Source organism: Camarhynchus parvulus, chromosome 3, assembly GCF_901933205.1.
Source record: "Camarhynchus parvulus chromosome 3, STF_HiC, whole genome shotgun sequence".
NCBI lineage: Eukaryota > Metazoa > Chordata > Aves > Passeriformes > Thraupidae > Camarhynchus > Camarhynchus parvulus.
In genome coordinates this window covers 51,161,511-51,177,910 of record NC_044573.1, presented here as the reverse complement: position 1 = coordinate 51,177,910, position 16,400 = coordinate 51,161,511, and the positions used below count along the sequence as shown (strand labels likewise).

General features: G+C 37.9%; 1 protein-coding gene across 6 annotated transcripts in view; it reads right to left on the bottom strand.

Moving 5' to 3' along the window:
- Positions 1-16,400, bottom strand: part of ADGRG6 (adhesion G protein-coupled receptor G6) — a 110,709-nt gene that overhangs the window by 47,438 nt on the left and 46,871 nt on the right. For 3 of the 6 annotated variants that reach the window (XM_030946666.1, XM_030946668.1, XM_030946669.1), the window contains exons 4-6: positions 14,270-14,890; positions 9,487-9,555; positions 6,413-6,496 (exon numbers count right to left, since the gene is read on the bottom strand). In XM_030946666.1, the coding sequence (XP_030802526.1) occupies positions 6,413-6,496; positions 9,487-9,555; positions 14,270-14,890 (774 nt within the window). Of the gene's footprint in view, positions 1-1,247; positions 4,993-6,412; positions 6,497-9,486; positions 9,556-14,269; positions 14,891-16,400 lie in introns of those variants that run through there. The other 3 variants (XM_030946665.1, XM_030946664.1, XM_030946667.1) reach the window with 3 other exon arrangements.

Here is a 16,400-nt window from a genome sequence, read left to right as displayed (position 1 = left end):
CATGAGTGGGTAGGCAACATTACAAGATTTCACATCTAATAAATAACATCAATTCATTTCATAGTTATGCTCTGTGTTAAAAGTCTGTACTTTCCACAAGCCTATTTTTTTTCATTAAGCTACTAAATATTCCGTAAGCTCTAGTTGAGTGAAAGTTCCCAGGATGTGGGGGAGGTTTAAGAACTTCTGGATCAATTTACTTGCATTTATGTGCATTTGTGGCATTGCTTGGTTTTGGGCTGTTACCAAAGCTGTGGGTCTTGATCACAGATACATGCATTTATATAACCTTATGTAAATCTTACAGACACACTACATAGGTCAGAGCAGGACATGAAAATAATTATACAGAAATCCCTTTCTGTCTCAGATTGGAAAGGAACTGCTCTATCTTTTGGAAACTAAATAAAAGACCTTTTATTCTAAGTATAGCAAATGTCATAATTTTACAACTTCATAGATAATTACTGTACAAGAGCTTGAAGTAAAAGCACCTGGAAAAAATTTGACATCAGTATTTTCCAATTTAAGTGTGCATGCATTGGTTAGAGGCAAGTACTTTAAAAATCCCTACTCGTGAAATGATTGGAGTATTGTTCTTTCTTTATAATATGGAATTAATTATATGAATATTAAGATTGGTAAAAAAATTCTTTTACAATAAAACAGTAAAGAAGGTGGTTTACTAGACACTTTCTTTGGTAAGCTATGATCAAATTTGTGATATGAGCAGAATGAACTTTGTTTTGATTTACTGTCTTTTTTAACTCTTCCGAGGAGGCACACAAATTTGGTGCATAGTTTAATCTGAAAATGTGCTTTAGTTTATTATTACTGCAATAGTTAAAAGAAAAGGATTAAAAATTATATTTTTGGAAGTAGAAATTTGGACTTTGGGCAAATTGAAAACACTTGCAATGCCTAGATATCCTTTGTATGTATATATCTCCGTATAAACACATATTCAATTTTAAATCTATAATGCACCATTTGTATGTGCCATACAGATACACACATACAGAAAGTGTGCATTAGATACTCTTGCTAAAACTCATGTGTAATTATATATCTAATTATAACCTTACTTAGATAATTATGTATAGTGACAAAATCACCTTAACATAGGAAAATGCAAAGTATTTTAAAAATCATACACAGTAACTACAAACTAGGCAATAGATTCAAGATCTCCACCAGATGGTGACCCAAAGAATGTTTTAATGAGGTAAAAAAAAAAAGAACAAGAACTAATCTGCATTTTAAAATACTCTCAGGAGACTGTAAAGTAGATAGTAAAAATTAAAACTTATTTATCCCTCTTCAAATTAAACAGTTGAAATCCCACCACAAATTAATGAATGAAAAAAAAAAAGAGTATAAAATTGGTGAAAAGTAGCCAAAGAAAATTTGAAAACAAAGGGAAAAACAGCCTGAAAAACAATGCCCCCTACACCCACTAGCAACTACAAAAATATAATGATCAATCAAATGTGAGTATTTTAAAGAATTCCATTAGGAAAATTACTCAAACACTTAGTTTTGAAAAATCTTCTATTTTTGAAAGTGAAATCCTCAAAAATATGTCAGTAAAAAACATTCATATAGTCCCAAAAAATAAATTGTCATTTAATCATATAAAATATGTGGAAACCAGTCTATTATCCTCACAGTCTCATGAGAGCTGTCTTAGAGAAGCACACAAATATGAGAAATCACACATTAAGGACATTTACTATCACTAAGATGCTACAAATTCCCTTCTGCTGTAATTATATTATTATTCCAAAACATCTTCACATGCTAAATGGTCCTACATCAAAAGAATGAAAGACAGCTACTTCTACATTCAGTCTACAAACTGAATATCTAATAGATAAGATGATTTGGGTTTTTTTCTACATCTAACTTAGCAGCTTGACATACTGTAGTGGAGCTCAGGTCGACACAGGCAGCCCAGCTCAGTGAAGAAGTCACACAAACAAGGCAAAAGGACTGCAGCAGAGCTAGTAAGTTGTTTCAGTGGTGGGTAAGAGGTGCTGTTTTGGCTTGTCCCAGATGGCAAATTGGCCAAGGAATAAACATGGGCTGAAACTGATGACTCATGGTATGTCACAGAAGAAAGTGATGTTTGGATCTGCACAAGAGAGTGATGGATGGTGGCTGCAGCTCTTGTCAGAGTGCCTGTCAAGATGCTCTCTTTGTGCTGAATAAAAACTCTGCTATAGGAAGATGGCAAAGGTACCACATCATTCATTACTGCAGGTCTTGATGACTCCAGAACTGAAGAGAGATTTGCAAGATGTCCATAATCAGCATTTTCAAAATCCAAGGCATTGGCAGTAATGATAGATACTGCTTCTCTGTTTCTGCTAAAGGGTCCATACACCTCCCCCTCTGAATTCCATTCAGAAAGCCTTGGTATGTTTGTTGATGTCAGAACAGCAAAATCCCTTATGTCTTTATCATTGTCCATGATTTCTTGTTCTACTGCCCAGAGAGAGTATCTTGGACTGTCCCCTTGATTTTCAATGGAGTTTTGTCCTAAAACAGTTAGATAATTTCTTGGTGTTTCTGTTGTTGGCAAGTTTAACTCTTCTACATCCCACTGAGGGAGCAAGCTTGGAGAAATTGTGTCAAGATGATTCTGAAAACTTTGTGGGAGTGGAGGTGTGGAATAGGTGTTAGGAGTTACACTGTCTCTGAATTCTGACTCTGAATGAAGAAATTGCCTCAATTCCAAAGACACTGGAAAAAATTCAGAACTCATTGAACCGATGCTTTTTAAAAAAATACCTGCATCTTTTTGAACTTTACTTCTTGGTTTATCAATGGTATTTGTTACAGCGTCATTCTTCAGAAGACTTTGAGACTGCTGTGTTTTGCGTGTTCTTGTACTGCTTGTCAAACTCTTAACTCTCCTAGTAACCTGAGTCCCAGATGTACTGATCAAGAAAGGAGCTTGGCTATCCCTTGAACCAGAAGGCTGAGTTCCTGAGTGTGTTGGCAAGACAGAAACAGGCTGATGCCTATTGTTTAGGAAAGTCATGTCGGTTTGATCACTTACTATGTCAGTTTGAATTTGCGTGTGCAAACTATCCGCAGAGTTTTCAAGTACCCGATCAAAAGGGCTTACCTGTGCCCATACAGAGGATTGAATGGAAGGTGCTTCCAGGGAAGGAAAAGGAAAATCAAAATAAAATTCACTGTTGGAAGTAACAGTTAGGTTTGCAAAGCTCATTGTTGACTGCAATTGTGATATTGACTGACCATTACTTTCTGAAATTCTCTTTGAAAAGCCTGGAATAAATGAACTAAAGATTTGTGTTTCCAAAGTTGATACATGACTAGAAAAATTAATTTCTTCATCTCTGTGACCTAAAAATCTAATGGCAGATGTTTGTTCAGAGATACTGTCAGAGTTAGCATATAAACTAATGTACAGCAATCTCTCTGTTGGGGAAGAAAGCTGTTTATTAAATGAGAGCCAGAAATTTTCTGATGGTTCCCCAGAAAACAATTGAGATGCTTCTTTCAAATGATGGGAAACAGTCCAGAAACTTGCTCTTAAAGAGGGGGATATATCTACATATTTTGTTGGAAAATCCAAGTAATCTGAGTCCCAGGAGTCAGCAACTGGATTCATGTTCTCTGGCTCTAATATGGAAAAAGCTGATTCTTCATTTTCATTACTACCATGAAATGCATCCAAATTGCTCTCCAGTGCTGCATTTCTGAGGGTCTCACTTGGATTTTGAAAGTATAATGAATGCTGTAAATAATGAGACCAGTAATTACTACTAGATATAAATATGCTGTCACTTTTCAAATATGTGTCAGTCAACAGCTGTTGATAAATAGGCAGGGTTGTTACAACATGCTTAAATGCTGAGCTTGTCCAGCCTGGTTCTACCAGAAATGATGAAAATGTTAATAGTTCTCTACTGTGTCCTTGGACTGAATTTGTCAGTTGGCTGTCATGCATAAATTTTGTGTATGATTTTTTCATGTTCTGAAAAAAACTTGTCGGTTTTGCATGTAGAATATCAACAGAGGTTAAATTTGTAATGCCTCCTGAGTGATGGTCCTTAATGTGCACAGATTTTCTAGACTGAAAGTCACTGTTTGCTGATAGTGTAGAAAACGTTTTCTTGTCAGCACTGCCTTCTATCATTTCCAGGTAAAAATTTTCAGGTGCCAAGTCTAGTGAATCTAACCTACTTTTTTGGAATGGTGCCTTCTCATCTGTAGGTGGTACAGACAAGCTAGAAAGAAAATGATGTCTGCCTTCTTGAATATCAGAGGTGATATGATGATGAAATACAGGCTCATTCCACCACTTCCCAGACTCTAAGAGGTTGCTTGTATGCATGAAATTGTTTGTGTCGCTGCTGGAGGATGAAACCCACGGAGTTTCTTTTTTGTGTTCGTAAGCAGTGCTGCTGCTGCTGCTGTTGCTGCTGCTAACAGGAGAGTGGAACGATGGCTCAGAGCCAGAAAGATGGAGCCTACTTGCCAAAGTCCTTGCTAGCTCTGCGCTGGGATTTCTGCTGTGAAGAAGAGGAACTGCTGCATTCACAGGCGGCTCTGTAGCTGCATCTGCTGCACCAGAAGTACCACGGAATGGACTTCTAGAATAATTCAAAATATTTTCGTTTGGCAACTGATTCATTACAGTATAATCTAGGTTGATGTTTTCTGTATAAGCAGACAAGGTTTTGTTGCTGTTCTCCTCAGAAGAAGCTGGTGTGGACAAAGTTGGAAGGAACAAGCTGTATGGGTTTTTTCTCTCTGGGTTATCATCTGCTGAATTTTTACTGAAATGCAGGGGCCTTTGCTTCACTGGCCAAATAATTGGGGTTGAGATAATTCCTATTGTTTTGATCCCTTCTATCTTAGATTCTTGCTGCCTCTGTGGTCGTGAATGGGAAAATTCAGGTGAATTTCTCTTCATTCTGAAGATAACTGTAGCAGGAAGTCTGAATTCCTGCAGGTCTGTGTGTAGCAAGCCACATAGTTAATGGATTAAAGAAAATATATGTAACTTAACTCTCTGTTCTTGGTCTAAAAATCAACTTACCAAGAGTGGAAAATAATGCCTGTTAGCCGAGTGAAAGTTTAATTTGCTTCTACCATAAGTGAACTTGGCTTATTTTCATAGTCTTCCTACTTTTTCTCAGGACTTTCAAAGCTAGAGAAAGGACTTAATTGTCCATTTTTTATTCATAATACTATTAATAAGATTGAGTTCATTCTGTCATTAAAAAAACCAGAGTGAACTGCTCATGGTGAACATTTGTGAGTGGCTCCACAAAAAAGAAGCAAACACTACTTGGAAGAAATTTTCAATATTTTCTTCTTACTTCTACAGCTTATTAAAACCAAACAGTCTGGATTCAGATAAATTCTTTCACATTATGCACTGTACTGCCTGATTGCCAGTGTACAACAAATATCTGCCAAGAGAAAAAATACTTCAAGAGTTTTAAATCCTGCAGTAACAACTGATGAACTGGGGAAAAAAAACCACCCAACTAAAAAAAATCAACCTAAAAACCAAACCACAAACCCCACCCAGATTCTAATTTATTTCTGTGGAGTACACTGAAAAAATAAATCTTAAAAAAATATACATTTAAGCCTGTGATGAAAATTGGCAAAATCTATCTCTCTGTTTAACAACCAGCATTAACAAACTAAAATATTTTAGCAGTACTTCACAAAATGATGCTCAGTCTTTAGGAGACAGTGATATCACAGAATTTGAGAAAGCCTCAAAAGAAATCCTGGCTTTACTCCTGTGCTAATAATAGGTTCATTTACTACCTTATTTTTTCCCTTAATCTTTCTAAATGAAAAGTAAACGATATCTGATACTGTCAACATTTTCCCTAGTAAAGTCCGATCCAGCTCTTCTTTAAGTCAGTGGAAAGATTTCTGTTGACTCAGTGGAAGTGGCTTTGCTCCATAGGAATGGTTCCACTTGGCTCCTGCGCCTGAGGAACAGACAATCCGAGCCTACTACCACCCCGGCTGCACAAGCAGGAGCTGCACAATGTCTGACAATCTGCAGCCTTGAAACCCTTCAACAGCACAGCTCTTTTCGGACCCTTTCCAAACATCCCTCTCCCTTCCCTTGTTCTTTGCGTTGTTAAATGCAATGGGTGACACAAAGTTAGTCCCTGTCACAGAAGAGCCAGGTAAACACGAAACAAATAAACACTGAGTTCGGTTCTGTTTTCATTTACACCATTCTGACATGGTCCAGAGATTTAATCCTGATTTATTCAGTGTAAATGAGATCAGAACTGAGACGTGACCCTTGACATTATGATGGTAGGAAAAACACACCTTAAAATACAACAAATTTGCTTTAGACACAGTACAAGGAAAAATGTAACACAGGATTTCTTACCATTGTTTGGCTTATCGTTTCTATTAGTATCGGGCATGTTAGTGGTGACAGTGGGTGGTGTAGGAGTAGTAGCATTTACAGTAGCTGGTAATAAAGATGAGAAAGAGGTGAACTTGAATGAAATATGAATGTTAATAAGGTAAGACAAAATGGGAACAATGCATGACAATGTAAAATGAAACCATCTACACACAATGCCATAAATGTTAAAAAAACACATTATTTTTTTCTGTACAAAGTGATGAATAGATATGAACTGAGGCCCCAGTCCTGCAATTCTCGCTTGCACTCACTTCAGTGGGAATTTTGCCAGTGTACATTTTGCAGGATCAGTCCTGCACTCCTTTCATAAACTCAAAATCCTCTCATGAGAGCCTTGGTTATGTGAAGACCAGAAAATGCGGAAGTTCTAAGATGCGTGCACTTAGAATGCTGCTTGTGAAAAGAATCTTTGCACCTCCGCAAAGACTGAATATGACAAACAATGAAGAGAACTGAGATCAGGCTTGGAACAGGTGAAGTAAAATACCTATTTTGAGAGCTTTATGTAGAAACTCAGCTCCACTCTTCCCACTGACACCAACAGGAGTCACTCCACAAAATCCTGGAGAACCAGCTGAACACTTTTCAAAACTAGGAGGAGGAGCCAAAACTGCAAATATCCCCCACGATGGACTGGAAGGGTATATGTGCTAGAAGAATTCAAAGATCATGCCACTAAATTTTCAAACAATGGTTTGGAAAATAATTTAGTTTTGTTCAGTAACTCCCAGGGAATGCAAATCCATGCACTGATAGATTTTTTTCCTGAAAACCCTTATTTAAATTCTGAAGATTGGCATGGTAAAATCTCCCAGTGTTATATGGCTTTGGAAGATTTTGGAAGAATCAACCTAGGAAGTTTAAGTAGCTATATTTTGGACAAGAAATCACATTTTATGTTTTGCTAGGTTGATTTATCTAGCTTTTTGAGTCCAAAAGTCACAAACTTGTCACAGCTTAGGGAGCAGGTTCATGTTCAGGTTTTAAAAAAAATTATGGAAAGATAAGGAAAAGCTTGACATTGGAACAGATTGTAACTGGGAAAGTGAGCATATGAAGTGACACCTTGAAATATATAAAAAGCTCTTCCATGAAACTTCAGAGATAGATTGTCTGAGGAATAATTTACAAAGTTTCTTACAGATTGTGTCTTACAGCCAGTGCTGCTAAAGGAGGCATCTAATGAACAAAAATGTTTACTAAGCATAATGAAGAAATCAGTTCTTTCATCAGACATAGCTGACATAACCTGGCATCCACAAACTATTTTAATGTTGTTATTGCACAACACCCAACAAACAAAGGAATCCAAAGTGGCCTCTCAGTTTAGACAAAGTCTGTGGTATTGACAGAAAATAGACAGACATATTTTTATGATTTTCATTATTATGACAATAATTATGATGGTGCTGAGTGGAATAAATCTGATCTGGCATCTTATTACAAAGTGACAAACTGAACACAAGGGACACTTTACCAAATACTTTTTAGAGAAGGAAAGAGTATTACCTTTATGAAAATATTCATAGTCTTTATTGAAGTCTTTATTGATGATCTAAGAAGTTATGAAGGCAAGTTTGAAAGGCAGCATCTTTTATCAGAGGCAATATCTACCAGACAAGTTAATAAAGCTGGGACAAAGGATGAGGTTTTTAGAAAAGCAGGCTTGTTCAGCTGAAAATGTGTCCATTTCTGTAGCCATATTCACTGATGTTATGAAAGACATTTTCTCCCTTCCATACCATACTATTTTAATGGAGGAAAACACTCAGAGATCTTCCAAAAGAATGGACAAAGATATTTATACAGCGATACCCTTTACATATAAAAAGACTAATATTGAATAATTGTGGATGCCTCATTTACCCAAACTATTTGAGTTGCACTATTTAGATTGTACTCTGCTTTGTGAATATGATGCCTGAAAATTACTGTTTAAAATCTGATTATGGACATTAATAGCATTTCACTTTCCCCAAGGAGACAAGTACAATATGCTCCAAGAACCTGAACCAAATTTACCTCAGGAAAATCTGGGAAAAGTACACTGAAAACTGACATAGATCTCTTACTGGCTTTCCAAGTAGAGTGCATTTCCCCTTGAATTTTTAAGCCAAATCTGATTTACTTTAAAATATTGATTTTGAAAGAGTTCTAAGACTTCTTGTTCTCCTCTTATATTTTATTTCCTCCTGTCTCTTTCTTCCACCATTCAGCTGGAAAGAGTTTACAAAGCTAGCTATTTTTGGTGCAGTTGCTGCTGTAATTAAAGTTTAACATAGCATGCCAACACATTGTAAGGCCGGGGTTCATGAAGGCATCGTGGAAATGGGTTAATGTTTTATGGAACTTCAGCATCTGAGCAGAACAGTACAAACTAACCATCCTTGCATGCCCATTGATTCATGTGACATGGAAATCTGTAGGATTCACCTATTCCTTGCATTCCTTCAACTGAGCTGACCTTTAAAAACACATAATGAATTTTTATATGTGGTCATTTTTACATTATTAATCCATCACTAAGTGCCATAGCATGTGTTTTCTCTAAAAGCTGCTGAATTTTGCAGTTTGATGGTATTTATTTTATACCTGCTAATCTCAAAGTATCTAGCCTCAAAATATCTTATTGAGAAAAAACCCTGAATAAAAGCTGGTTCCTTTATTTACGTATCTTCCTTTTTTTTTTCTTTTTACAGATTTACCTACTAATTATACTGGTTAATATTTCACTGTGAAAATGTGCAGGAGGAAAAGAGGTGGAGAAAGAAATTAAAGCAGTCAGTTAATTCAGCTTCGATATAATTGAGACTATTTGGAAAATGTATTATCAAGGGAGTGATCACATTTTTTCCACATATTGTACGAACAGGACACCCACATACTTGATGAGACTAAAGAATTCCTTTCCTTGATATTTTTTATTGCCACTCACCCTCTCATAAATGATAATAAAAAAGAAATGGATTAAAACCCTGAGGCAAATAAAGATTTCCCAAAATGAAACTGTGAAAAGGATCTGGGTTTCTTACCTTGGCAAAGGCTTCCTAGGTTTGCACAACTGGTTGGTTCAATTGAAGAAGAAGGAATTAGATATGAGCCTTTAAAAAGAGAAATCAAGTAATTTAGGAAGGATTAGTTACTGGGCCTAAAACACATTATATCACACAGTGACACATTTCTCTTCCTAATTTCCCTCAGTTGCAAAACTGACACTGCCATTTGCCTATAAGACAAGTTTTCAGTTTCTGTTGCAGGTCAGGAATCCTTGAAAACCCTGCTGACTCGCAAGTCAGAGTCACTCATGTATCCTCCCGCGGTTCTCTCAGCTTTCACTGAATAACATCACATTAAAGGAATGCAGCTTGTGTGTGCTCTGTGAAATGGGTTGAAGGAAAGGGGTCCGTATGGCCATGGGATTTATGTGATTTTCATAACAACGTGTGACTTGGAGGAGTGACCACGCTCTGCTGCTGCAGCACAGGCTACCCAGCGCACACTTGTGAGTAATCTGCCTGGGACAGACACAAGCCAGATAAAAGGTGATTAAACTTGCTCCTCTGCCCTGGGCAAGGGTGTGATTAATATGCTGGTATGCATGACTTATAAACAGATAATGTTATAAGTCTGTACCTCTACAGAATTATTCATAACAACAAACACTACACTTTGATGATCATCTGGAGACAAAACCAAGGCACCTAAGAGGGGCTACAGAAAAAGAACTGGTGCAACTGCATTAATTACACTTCATGTATCCCAGAGGTTCAGCTGCAGATACAGCTGCCTTTGCACACTGTGTTGAACACAATGGGACCATAGAGCTCTGGCAAAATGTGAACCCGCTAGGAGTTTTGCCCTTTTGGCTTTTGCTTTGCCACTTCAGAATCATATTGAGTCAATGAGATTCTCTCATGAAACACACTATCCTTCCACAAAACTAAATAGCCACCACCCATCATCTTGTAAAGATAGCTCAGAAAATATTTCCTGTGATGCAAGAACAAATGAAGCATGGAGCTTTGACACAGAAACTGCATCATGACACAGATACCACTACATGTGTTGCCAACAAATATAGGGCATAATTAAAACAACAAATATTAAATGATCCTCAACAAATATTAAATTTCACTGATTTTTTTAATGGATTAAGAGATAGAGGCAAATTCACTTTCTTGGTACAATTCTTATGAACTCCAGGAAGGATGTTCTAAATGAGTGTACTATCCCCCTCACGAGGTGGGTTTTTTCTCCCAAAATAAATTTGTTAATATTAAACAGTCAATATCAAAACCTACTCTGTTTCACCCCTGTTGTGTAACATGGAAAGATGACCTGGGAGTTGGATGGAAATACTAGGGGTGTTCATATTTTCTTCATTAAGTATTTTAAACAAGATTGTGATTTTATTTGGTGAAACTAAAAAACAAAATCAAATCAAAATTTACAAAACATTTAAGTCAGAAGACTGCTGCATTGCTTTTGCATGGCAAGTGTTTGGCAGCAAGGAGGTACAAGGGGCAGTTCTCTGAGAAGCCTCTCACAGAAGCTTTCCCTATGTCCAACGGAGCCAATGCCAGCCAGCTCCAAGATGGATGTGTTGGCCAAGGCTGAGCCTGTAAGCAGCAATGGTAGTGTCTCTGGGATAATGGATTTTAAAAGGGGGAAAAGTTACTGCACATCAGCAGTTGCAGCCAAGTGAGGAGTGAGAATGTGTGAGAGCAAAATCCAACAGACACCAAGGCCAGTGAGGAAGGAGGGGCAGGAGGTGCTGCAGGTGCCTGAGCTCAGATTCCCCTGCAGCCCGTGGTGCAGACCATGGGGAAGCAGCTGTGCCTCTGCAGCCCATGGGGTCCATGGTGGGGCAGAGATCCACCTGCAGCCTGTGGAGGACAACATGCTAGAGCAGGTGGGTGCCTGAAGGAGGCTGTTGCTCCATGGAAAACTGGCACTGGAGAAGACTCCTGGCAGGAGCTGTGTACCTATGAAGACAGGAGCCCATTCTGGAGCAGGTTTGCTGACAGGATTTGTGACTCCACGAACCTGTATTACAGACACATTGTGTGATACATCTCAGTTCAAATGTCTAAAACTCAGACATCCATATCTGCTTGTCATGCTGGACTTTATAGCCAGTGGAGAGGAACAGGCACTCCCACAGCAAAAGAACTTTGACTTAATGAGACATCTTTTCCAGCATGAGATGCACTGACCTGTGGAATAGCTTTTTGATTCTACTATTAATAAACAGCACTGAGGGCAATTATCTTAGCCTGAAACACTGGCCAGCTGCCTAAGGCAGACACATCCCACACTGAGTTACATCTGAGAGCAAAATTAAGGATTTCTTCAGCCTTTGGGTATGAAGAATCCATGAAATGCACATGAAAAAACAAACAGTTGCAGGCATGGACAGATATGTGGCCATGTTACCCTTAAAATGAGTAGATCCTATCCTGCTATAGCTGTAGCCAGTGCAGGCTTCAGAATCAGAAGTTGATTAAATGCTCCTCAGTTTGCCTGCACTGAACTCTGAACTGGTGGGCAATAGCCATACTTCTATCATTACCTATGTTACTTGTTTTAAAATAAGTCTGGATACCTAGGCTGTGTATGCATACCTTTACATGCAATCTGCACAAAGGTATGGCAATAAAAACAGAATTCTGTCAAGTCTTATGCAAACACCCCACCACAACTGCACAGCTGTGAAAACATTAGTCTATGGAATAAACTAATAAAAGGTAAAACTATGAAAAGATTATCTGAAACAATTTGCCAGTGTTTTATGCCCCATAAATCTACTTGTAAAAGCTTTGTCTGAGAAACTATAAAAATAATACCCCTTGAAAATGTAAGCACTGTTCAGGCAAAGATATGTTGAGATCACTGCTAAATGCTTGGTTTGCTTTCTTTTAAGTTACAGGCCACTTCCTGGTGAAGCATTATTGGAGTTGTGTGAAAAACTCTTTTCTGCATAAATCCTTTCACTGCTGTTAAAAGAAGCCTAATCAGAGTCAGCTTCCCAATGCCAGTGGTTTATTCATGTTTGATAGCCTGACTCATCAACTCTCCTGTTGAAGGCTGATTTTACAAAGAAGGCTTTTACTTGAGAGGAGGAAGGGAAGGCAATTCCAACAATTTCATCTGTGGGATTAGTAATGATCTTTGAAATGGGTCTGCATCCAGAATTTTCTTTCAGGAATACTATGGCTCAGGAAAGCCTGTATCACAGAGGGTGATTTCATGTCAAGGAAAGAAAAATAGCTAGTGAGTCAGTTTCCTCATAGGCTTATTTAGAGGCAACAACAATGTTTATATGCTGATACATTTTAAATTACTTGAATAGATACTGAGCCTCAAGCAGGAACACTAATATACTTTTTCTAAAACTATGTTCTGCTGCAGGAAAACTACTGACAACTCACATCTCGGGGAATAAAGTTGTGGAATGAAAAATATTCTATCTACAATATCACAGCTGTGATATTATATTTGTGTCTTAGGATTGTACAGTCTTTAGCAGAAAGAAGAACAAGACTCCTACTCCAGTCAAAATTAAATGAGATTGCAGCTTTTACAGAGATAGGTTTTTTCGTAAACAACCTATGGTATGGTAGACATCATGGTGTAACAGAGTAAGAAGAGCACGATTTTTTGGGAAGTTATTCTCTATCAGATCAGTTTATATCAATGAAATAGAAACAGTTGTTTTGGGTTTTTTTTTGTCAAAAAAACCCCCCACAACATTATAGAGAAAAAATGTTTTTGTTCATCACTCATGGTCAGATCAGCCTTTTCTTTATTCTGGTAGAAAAGCAAAGGTACCTAGTTGCTTGGGGTTTCATACAAGTGTTGCTTAATTTTTTTAGCAGAGGCATGTTGAGATCTTTCTTAGTAGTTCTAGCTGTGATTAAGCATCACACACTTTGATATGAGTACAATAAAGCAAGCAAAGCAGCTTTTTTAGCCACCTTAATCCCTCAAGAACTACTAGATACAGAAGCTAGAATGCCTTAGTGATGGCAGCTTCTCTTCTAAACTAAGGATTCTCAGAATGCTGACAGATGCTCTGTCAAATGTACAAAAAACACTCCAGGACATTTATGTGAATCAAGTGTCTGAGGCATAAAATGAGAATAGGCTGGTAAATGTATTGAAATTTATTTTCTGGAGTAATGTCCAGGAAAAAACACCTTCAGTAAGTACCAGTTAAAAAAGGACTGGTAATATGTCATCATGAAGAAAAAATCTCATGATTTTTATCTCTAACTCTTCCTTCCTGTCCATCTCTTCCAATTTAATAATTTATTCTTATTTCCTGTCACCTATGCACTGCTTTTGTCAATACTTTTGCTGGCTCTGCATGTACAGCATGAGGCTAGCATGGGCTCCTCTGGCTAATCAAAGGGCCAAAGGGCAGGTACAAAAACATTTAGTAATTAATTAGCTAACATACATTTTTTTCTCCAGAGACCACAGTAATCTTATCTAGTAGGTATTCAACATTATTCCCCTTTTGAATGAGCCAATATGGAGTGTTTAGGAAATCTTTGATCTGCAGATCATTTCAAGTAGCTCAATACACTTAGGGGACTTGTCCTTTTCCTTTAAAGACTCAACTCCATACCCTTTCAAAGCCTCTGTTTATGGTAAGAGTTGAGCTAAACTCTAATAAAGGTAAGACCTTGCTATTTTTCTTTCATGGGAATGCTCTCATTTTTTTCTATCATGGTATGTGGTATGTTCAGCAAAATACAGAAGTGTTGGGGGGGGAGGATAAGCAAAAAAGTTTTGGCAAGGCATACTCACCACAACTCAAATTGTTTTCTGCTTTCAGCGCTGAAGTTGGAATACTCCAGAATTCATTTTCCCAGTCTACAATGTTTCCTTTCACATCGCAGCTGAGGTTGGCCAGTGTTTGCGCATTCATGGTGAAATTCCAGAGGCGGAAGTTGTAAATGTCCCCATTTAGAGAGCTCACTTCATTGCTGTTAGAGCCCAGCACCAGCCTCCCATTTCCAGGGATAACTTTGTCATAGATCTCTGGACAGTCCACCACATGATAGGTGTTTTTGGCATATATACCTATAGTGCCCGAGAAGCTGTCCCATACAACGCACAGCTGCTGAAAGGTTCCTGTGAAAAACTCCGCATTTCGGGGCAATGCATTCTTAAGGATGCACTGTGTGCCTGAGATGGACAGAAAATGGCCTTTTGTGGTCTTCCCGAAGCTGAAGAGCTCTCTCAACAATGCATCAGTGTAGGAGAAAACCTTCCAGTCGTCGTTGTCATCGCTGTTGCCCTTGGTTGCTTCAAAGCACAGTGTAAACTGTCTAAGCTCTGGCAGTGAGACGGTCTCTGCCACAGACACAGCATCGATGTCAGGAACCTGGGGAATGATGACTTTCTGGTTCCTCAGAGACACGGCAACTAGAACCAAGAGCAGATGCGTAAACTATCAAAAAAAATTTCATCATATAGGAATAAAGGCAGACTGGCAGCAGGGGTTAAAGTAACATACATTAAATCAAACAAACATTCATCAGGTTGTTTTTAACACTGTAATACACCAGCAGCACACACCAAAGGGAATTTGACTTGGGAGTGAACTCAGCTGAAAATATGCAGCGATCCTTTCAATGGCACAGAGAATGCTGTGTGACACCGAGTTAACAGCCCCCTAAGTTGTGTTAAGAGCAATATTAGGACATATTACCTACTGCCCTCCAACTCTGCTTCAGCTCACTTAATAAAAATTACTTCTCATTCATCTAGTAAGGATGCATTAAGCAATGGAATAAACCAGTTATTCGAAAAACACAGTATGATGTGCTTTTAAAATATGTTATTTTAATTACTTGTCTGCATGACTGCATTACACCAGTGAAGTTTGGGCCTTCCTTCTTTTAAATATCGCAATAGAAGAAAGGCCCCATTACATTCCTTGGCAAACTGAAGCCTTTTGTTGCTGAATTCAGCAATGGGTATTTCTGCACAGCATTAGGCATCTTCTCATTTTGTCCCCAGCAGCTTTCTGGTCAAATACTGCAATTGTGTGCTCATGAATATTTCTATCCAAGCTGTTCCCTATTTACTAACAGTTGGGTCAGCAGTTTTGGACTTTGCACAAGTGTCTAGAAATTTCTAGTCCTACAGCAATTTATATATTGCTGTAAGGGTATTTAGGCAGAATTGCTCTAATTGTTGTTAAATATACTCATTTGCATGGGCAAAATGACAACCACTAAATAAGAAAGTATCACATGACATACTTTTTCTCCATGAGTACATGAATGAAAATTCTGTTCACTGTATTTCAGAGAACATTATTTTTCAAAAGAGAATGTCACTATGCTCAGTTTTATTGTCACATTTATGGCAGCACAATTCTTACAGCAAATTTCTCCTCAGAAAAGTTTCCGGCTGCCATTCATGCAGAAGTGTCTGGTATAGATTGCAACAGCCCTCGGTTTTACTTCTGGCTCCTCAGTTCTGCCTCAGACCCATATCTCCTGCAAATGTCTGCTACCTCTTACGTGTTTTCACAGTGTATATGCTGGAAATGAAACTGTTTCTTGCAGAAGGTGAAAAATAACTGCCACAGTAGTTAATTCCCAGTCTCCTCTGGGATTTATCAGTGATGTCATGACGCTTACACTAATTACTACACCTATTCTCTTAGATTGAAATAAAACCCTTTCAAACATGAGAGTGTGAGACCTGAGGGAAGGGTGACTGTCATGCCAAACTCCGGAAAAGACACAGATACATATATATATATATTTTTTTTATATATATTTTTATATATATTTATTGAAATAAAACCCTTTCAAACATGAGAGTGTGAGACCTGAGGGAAGGGTGACTGTCATGCCAAACTCAGGAAAAGACACAGATACATGGTGTATAAGGATTCTGTGCTGTCTGTGGCACTGCAAAT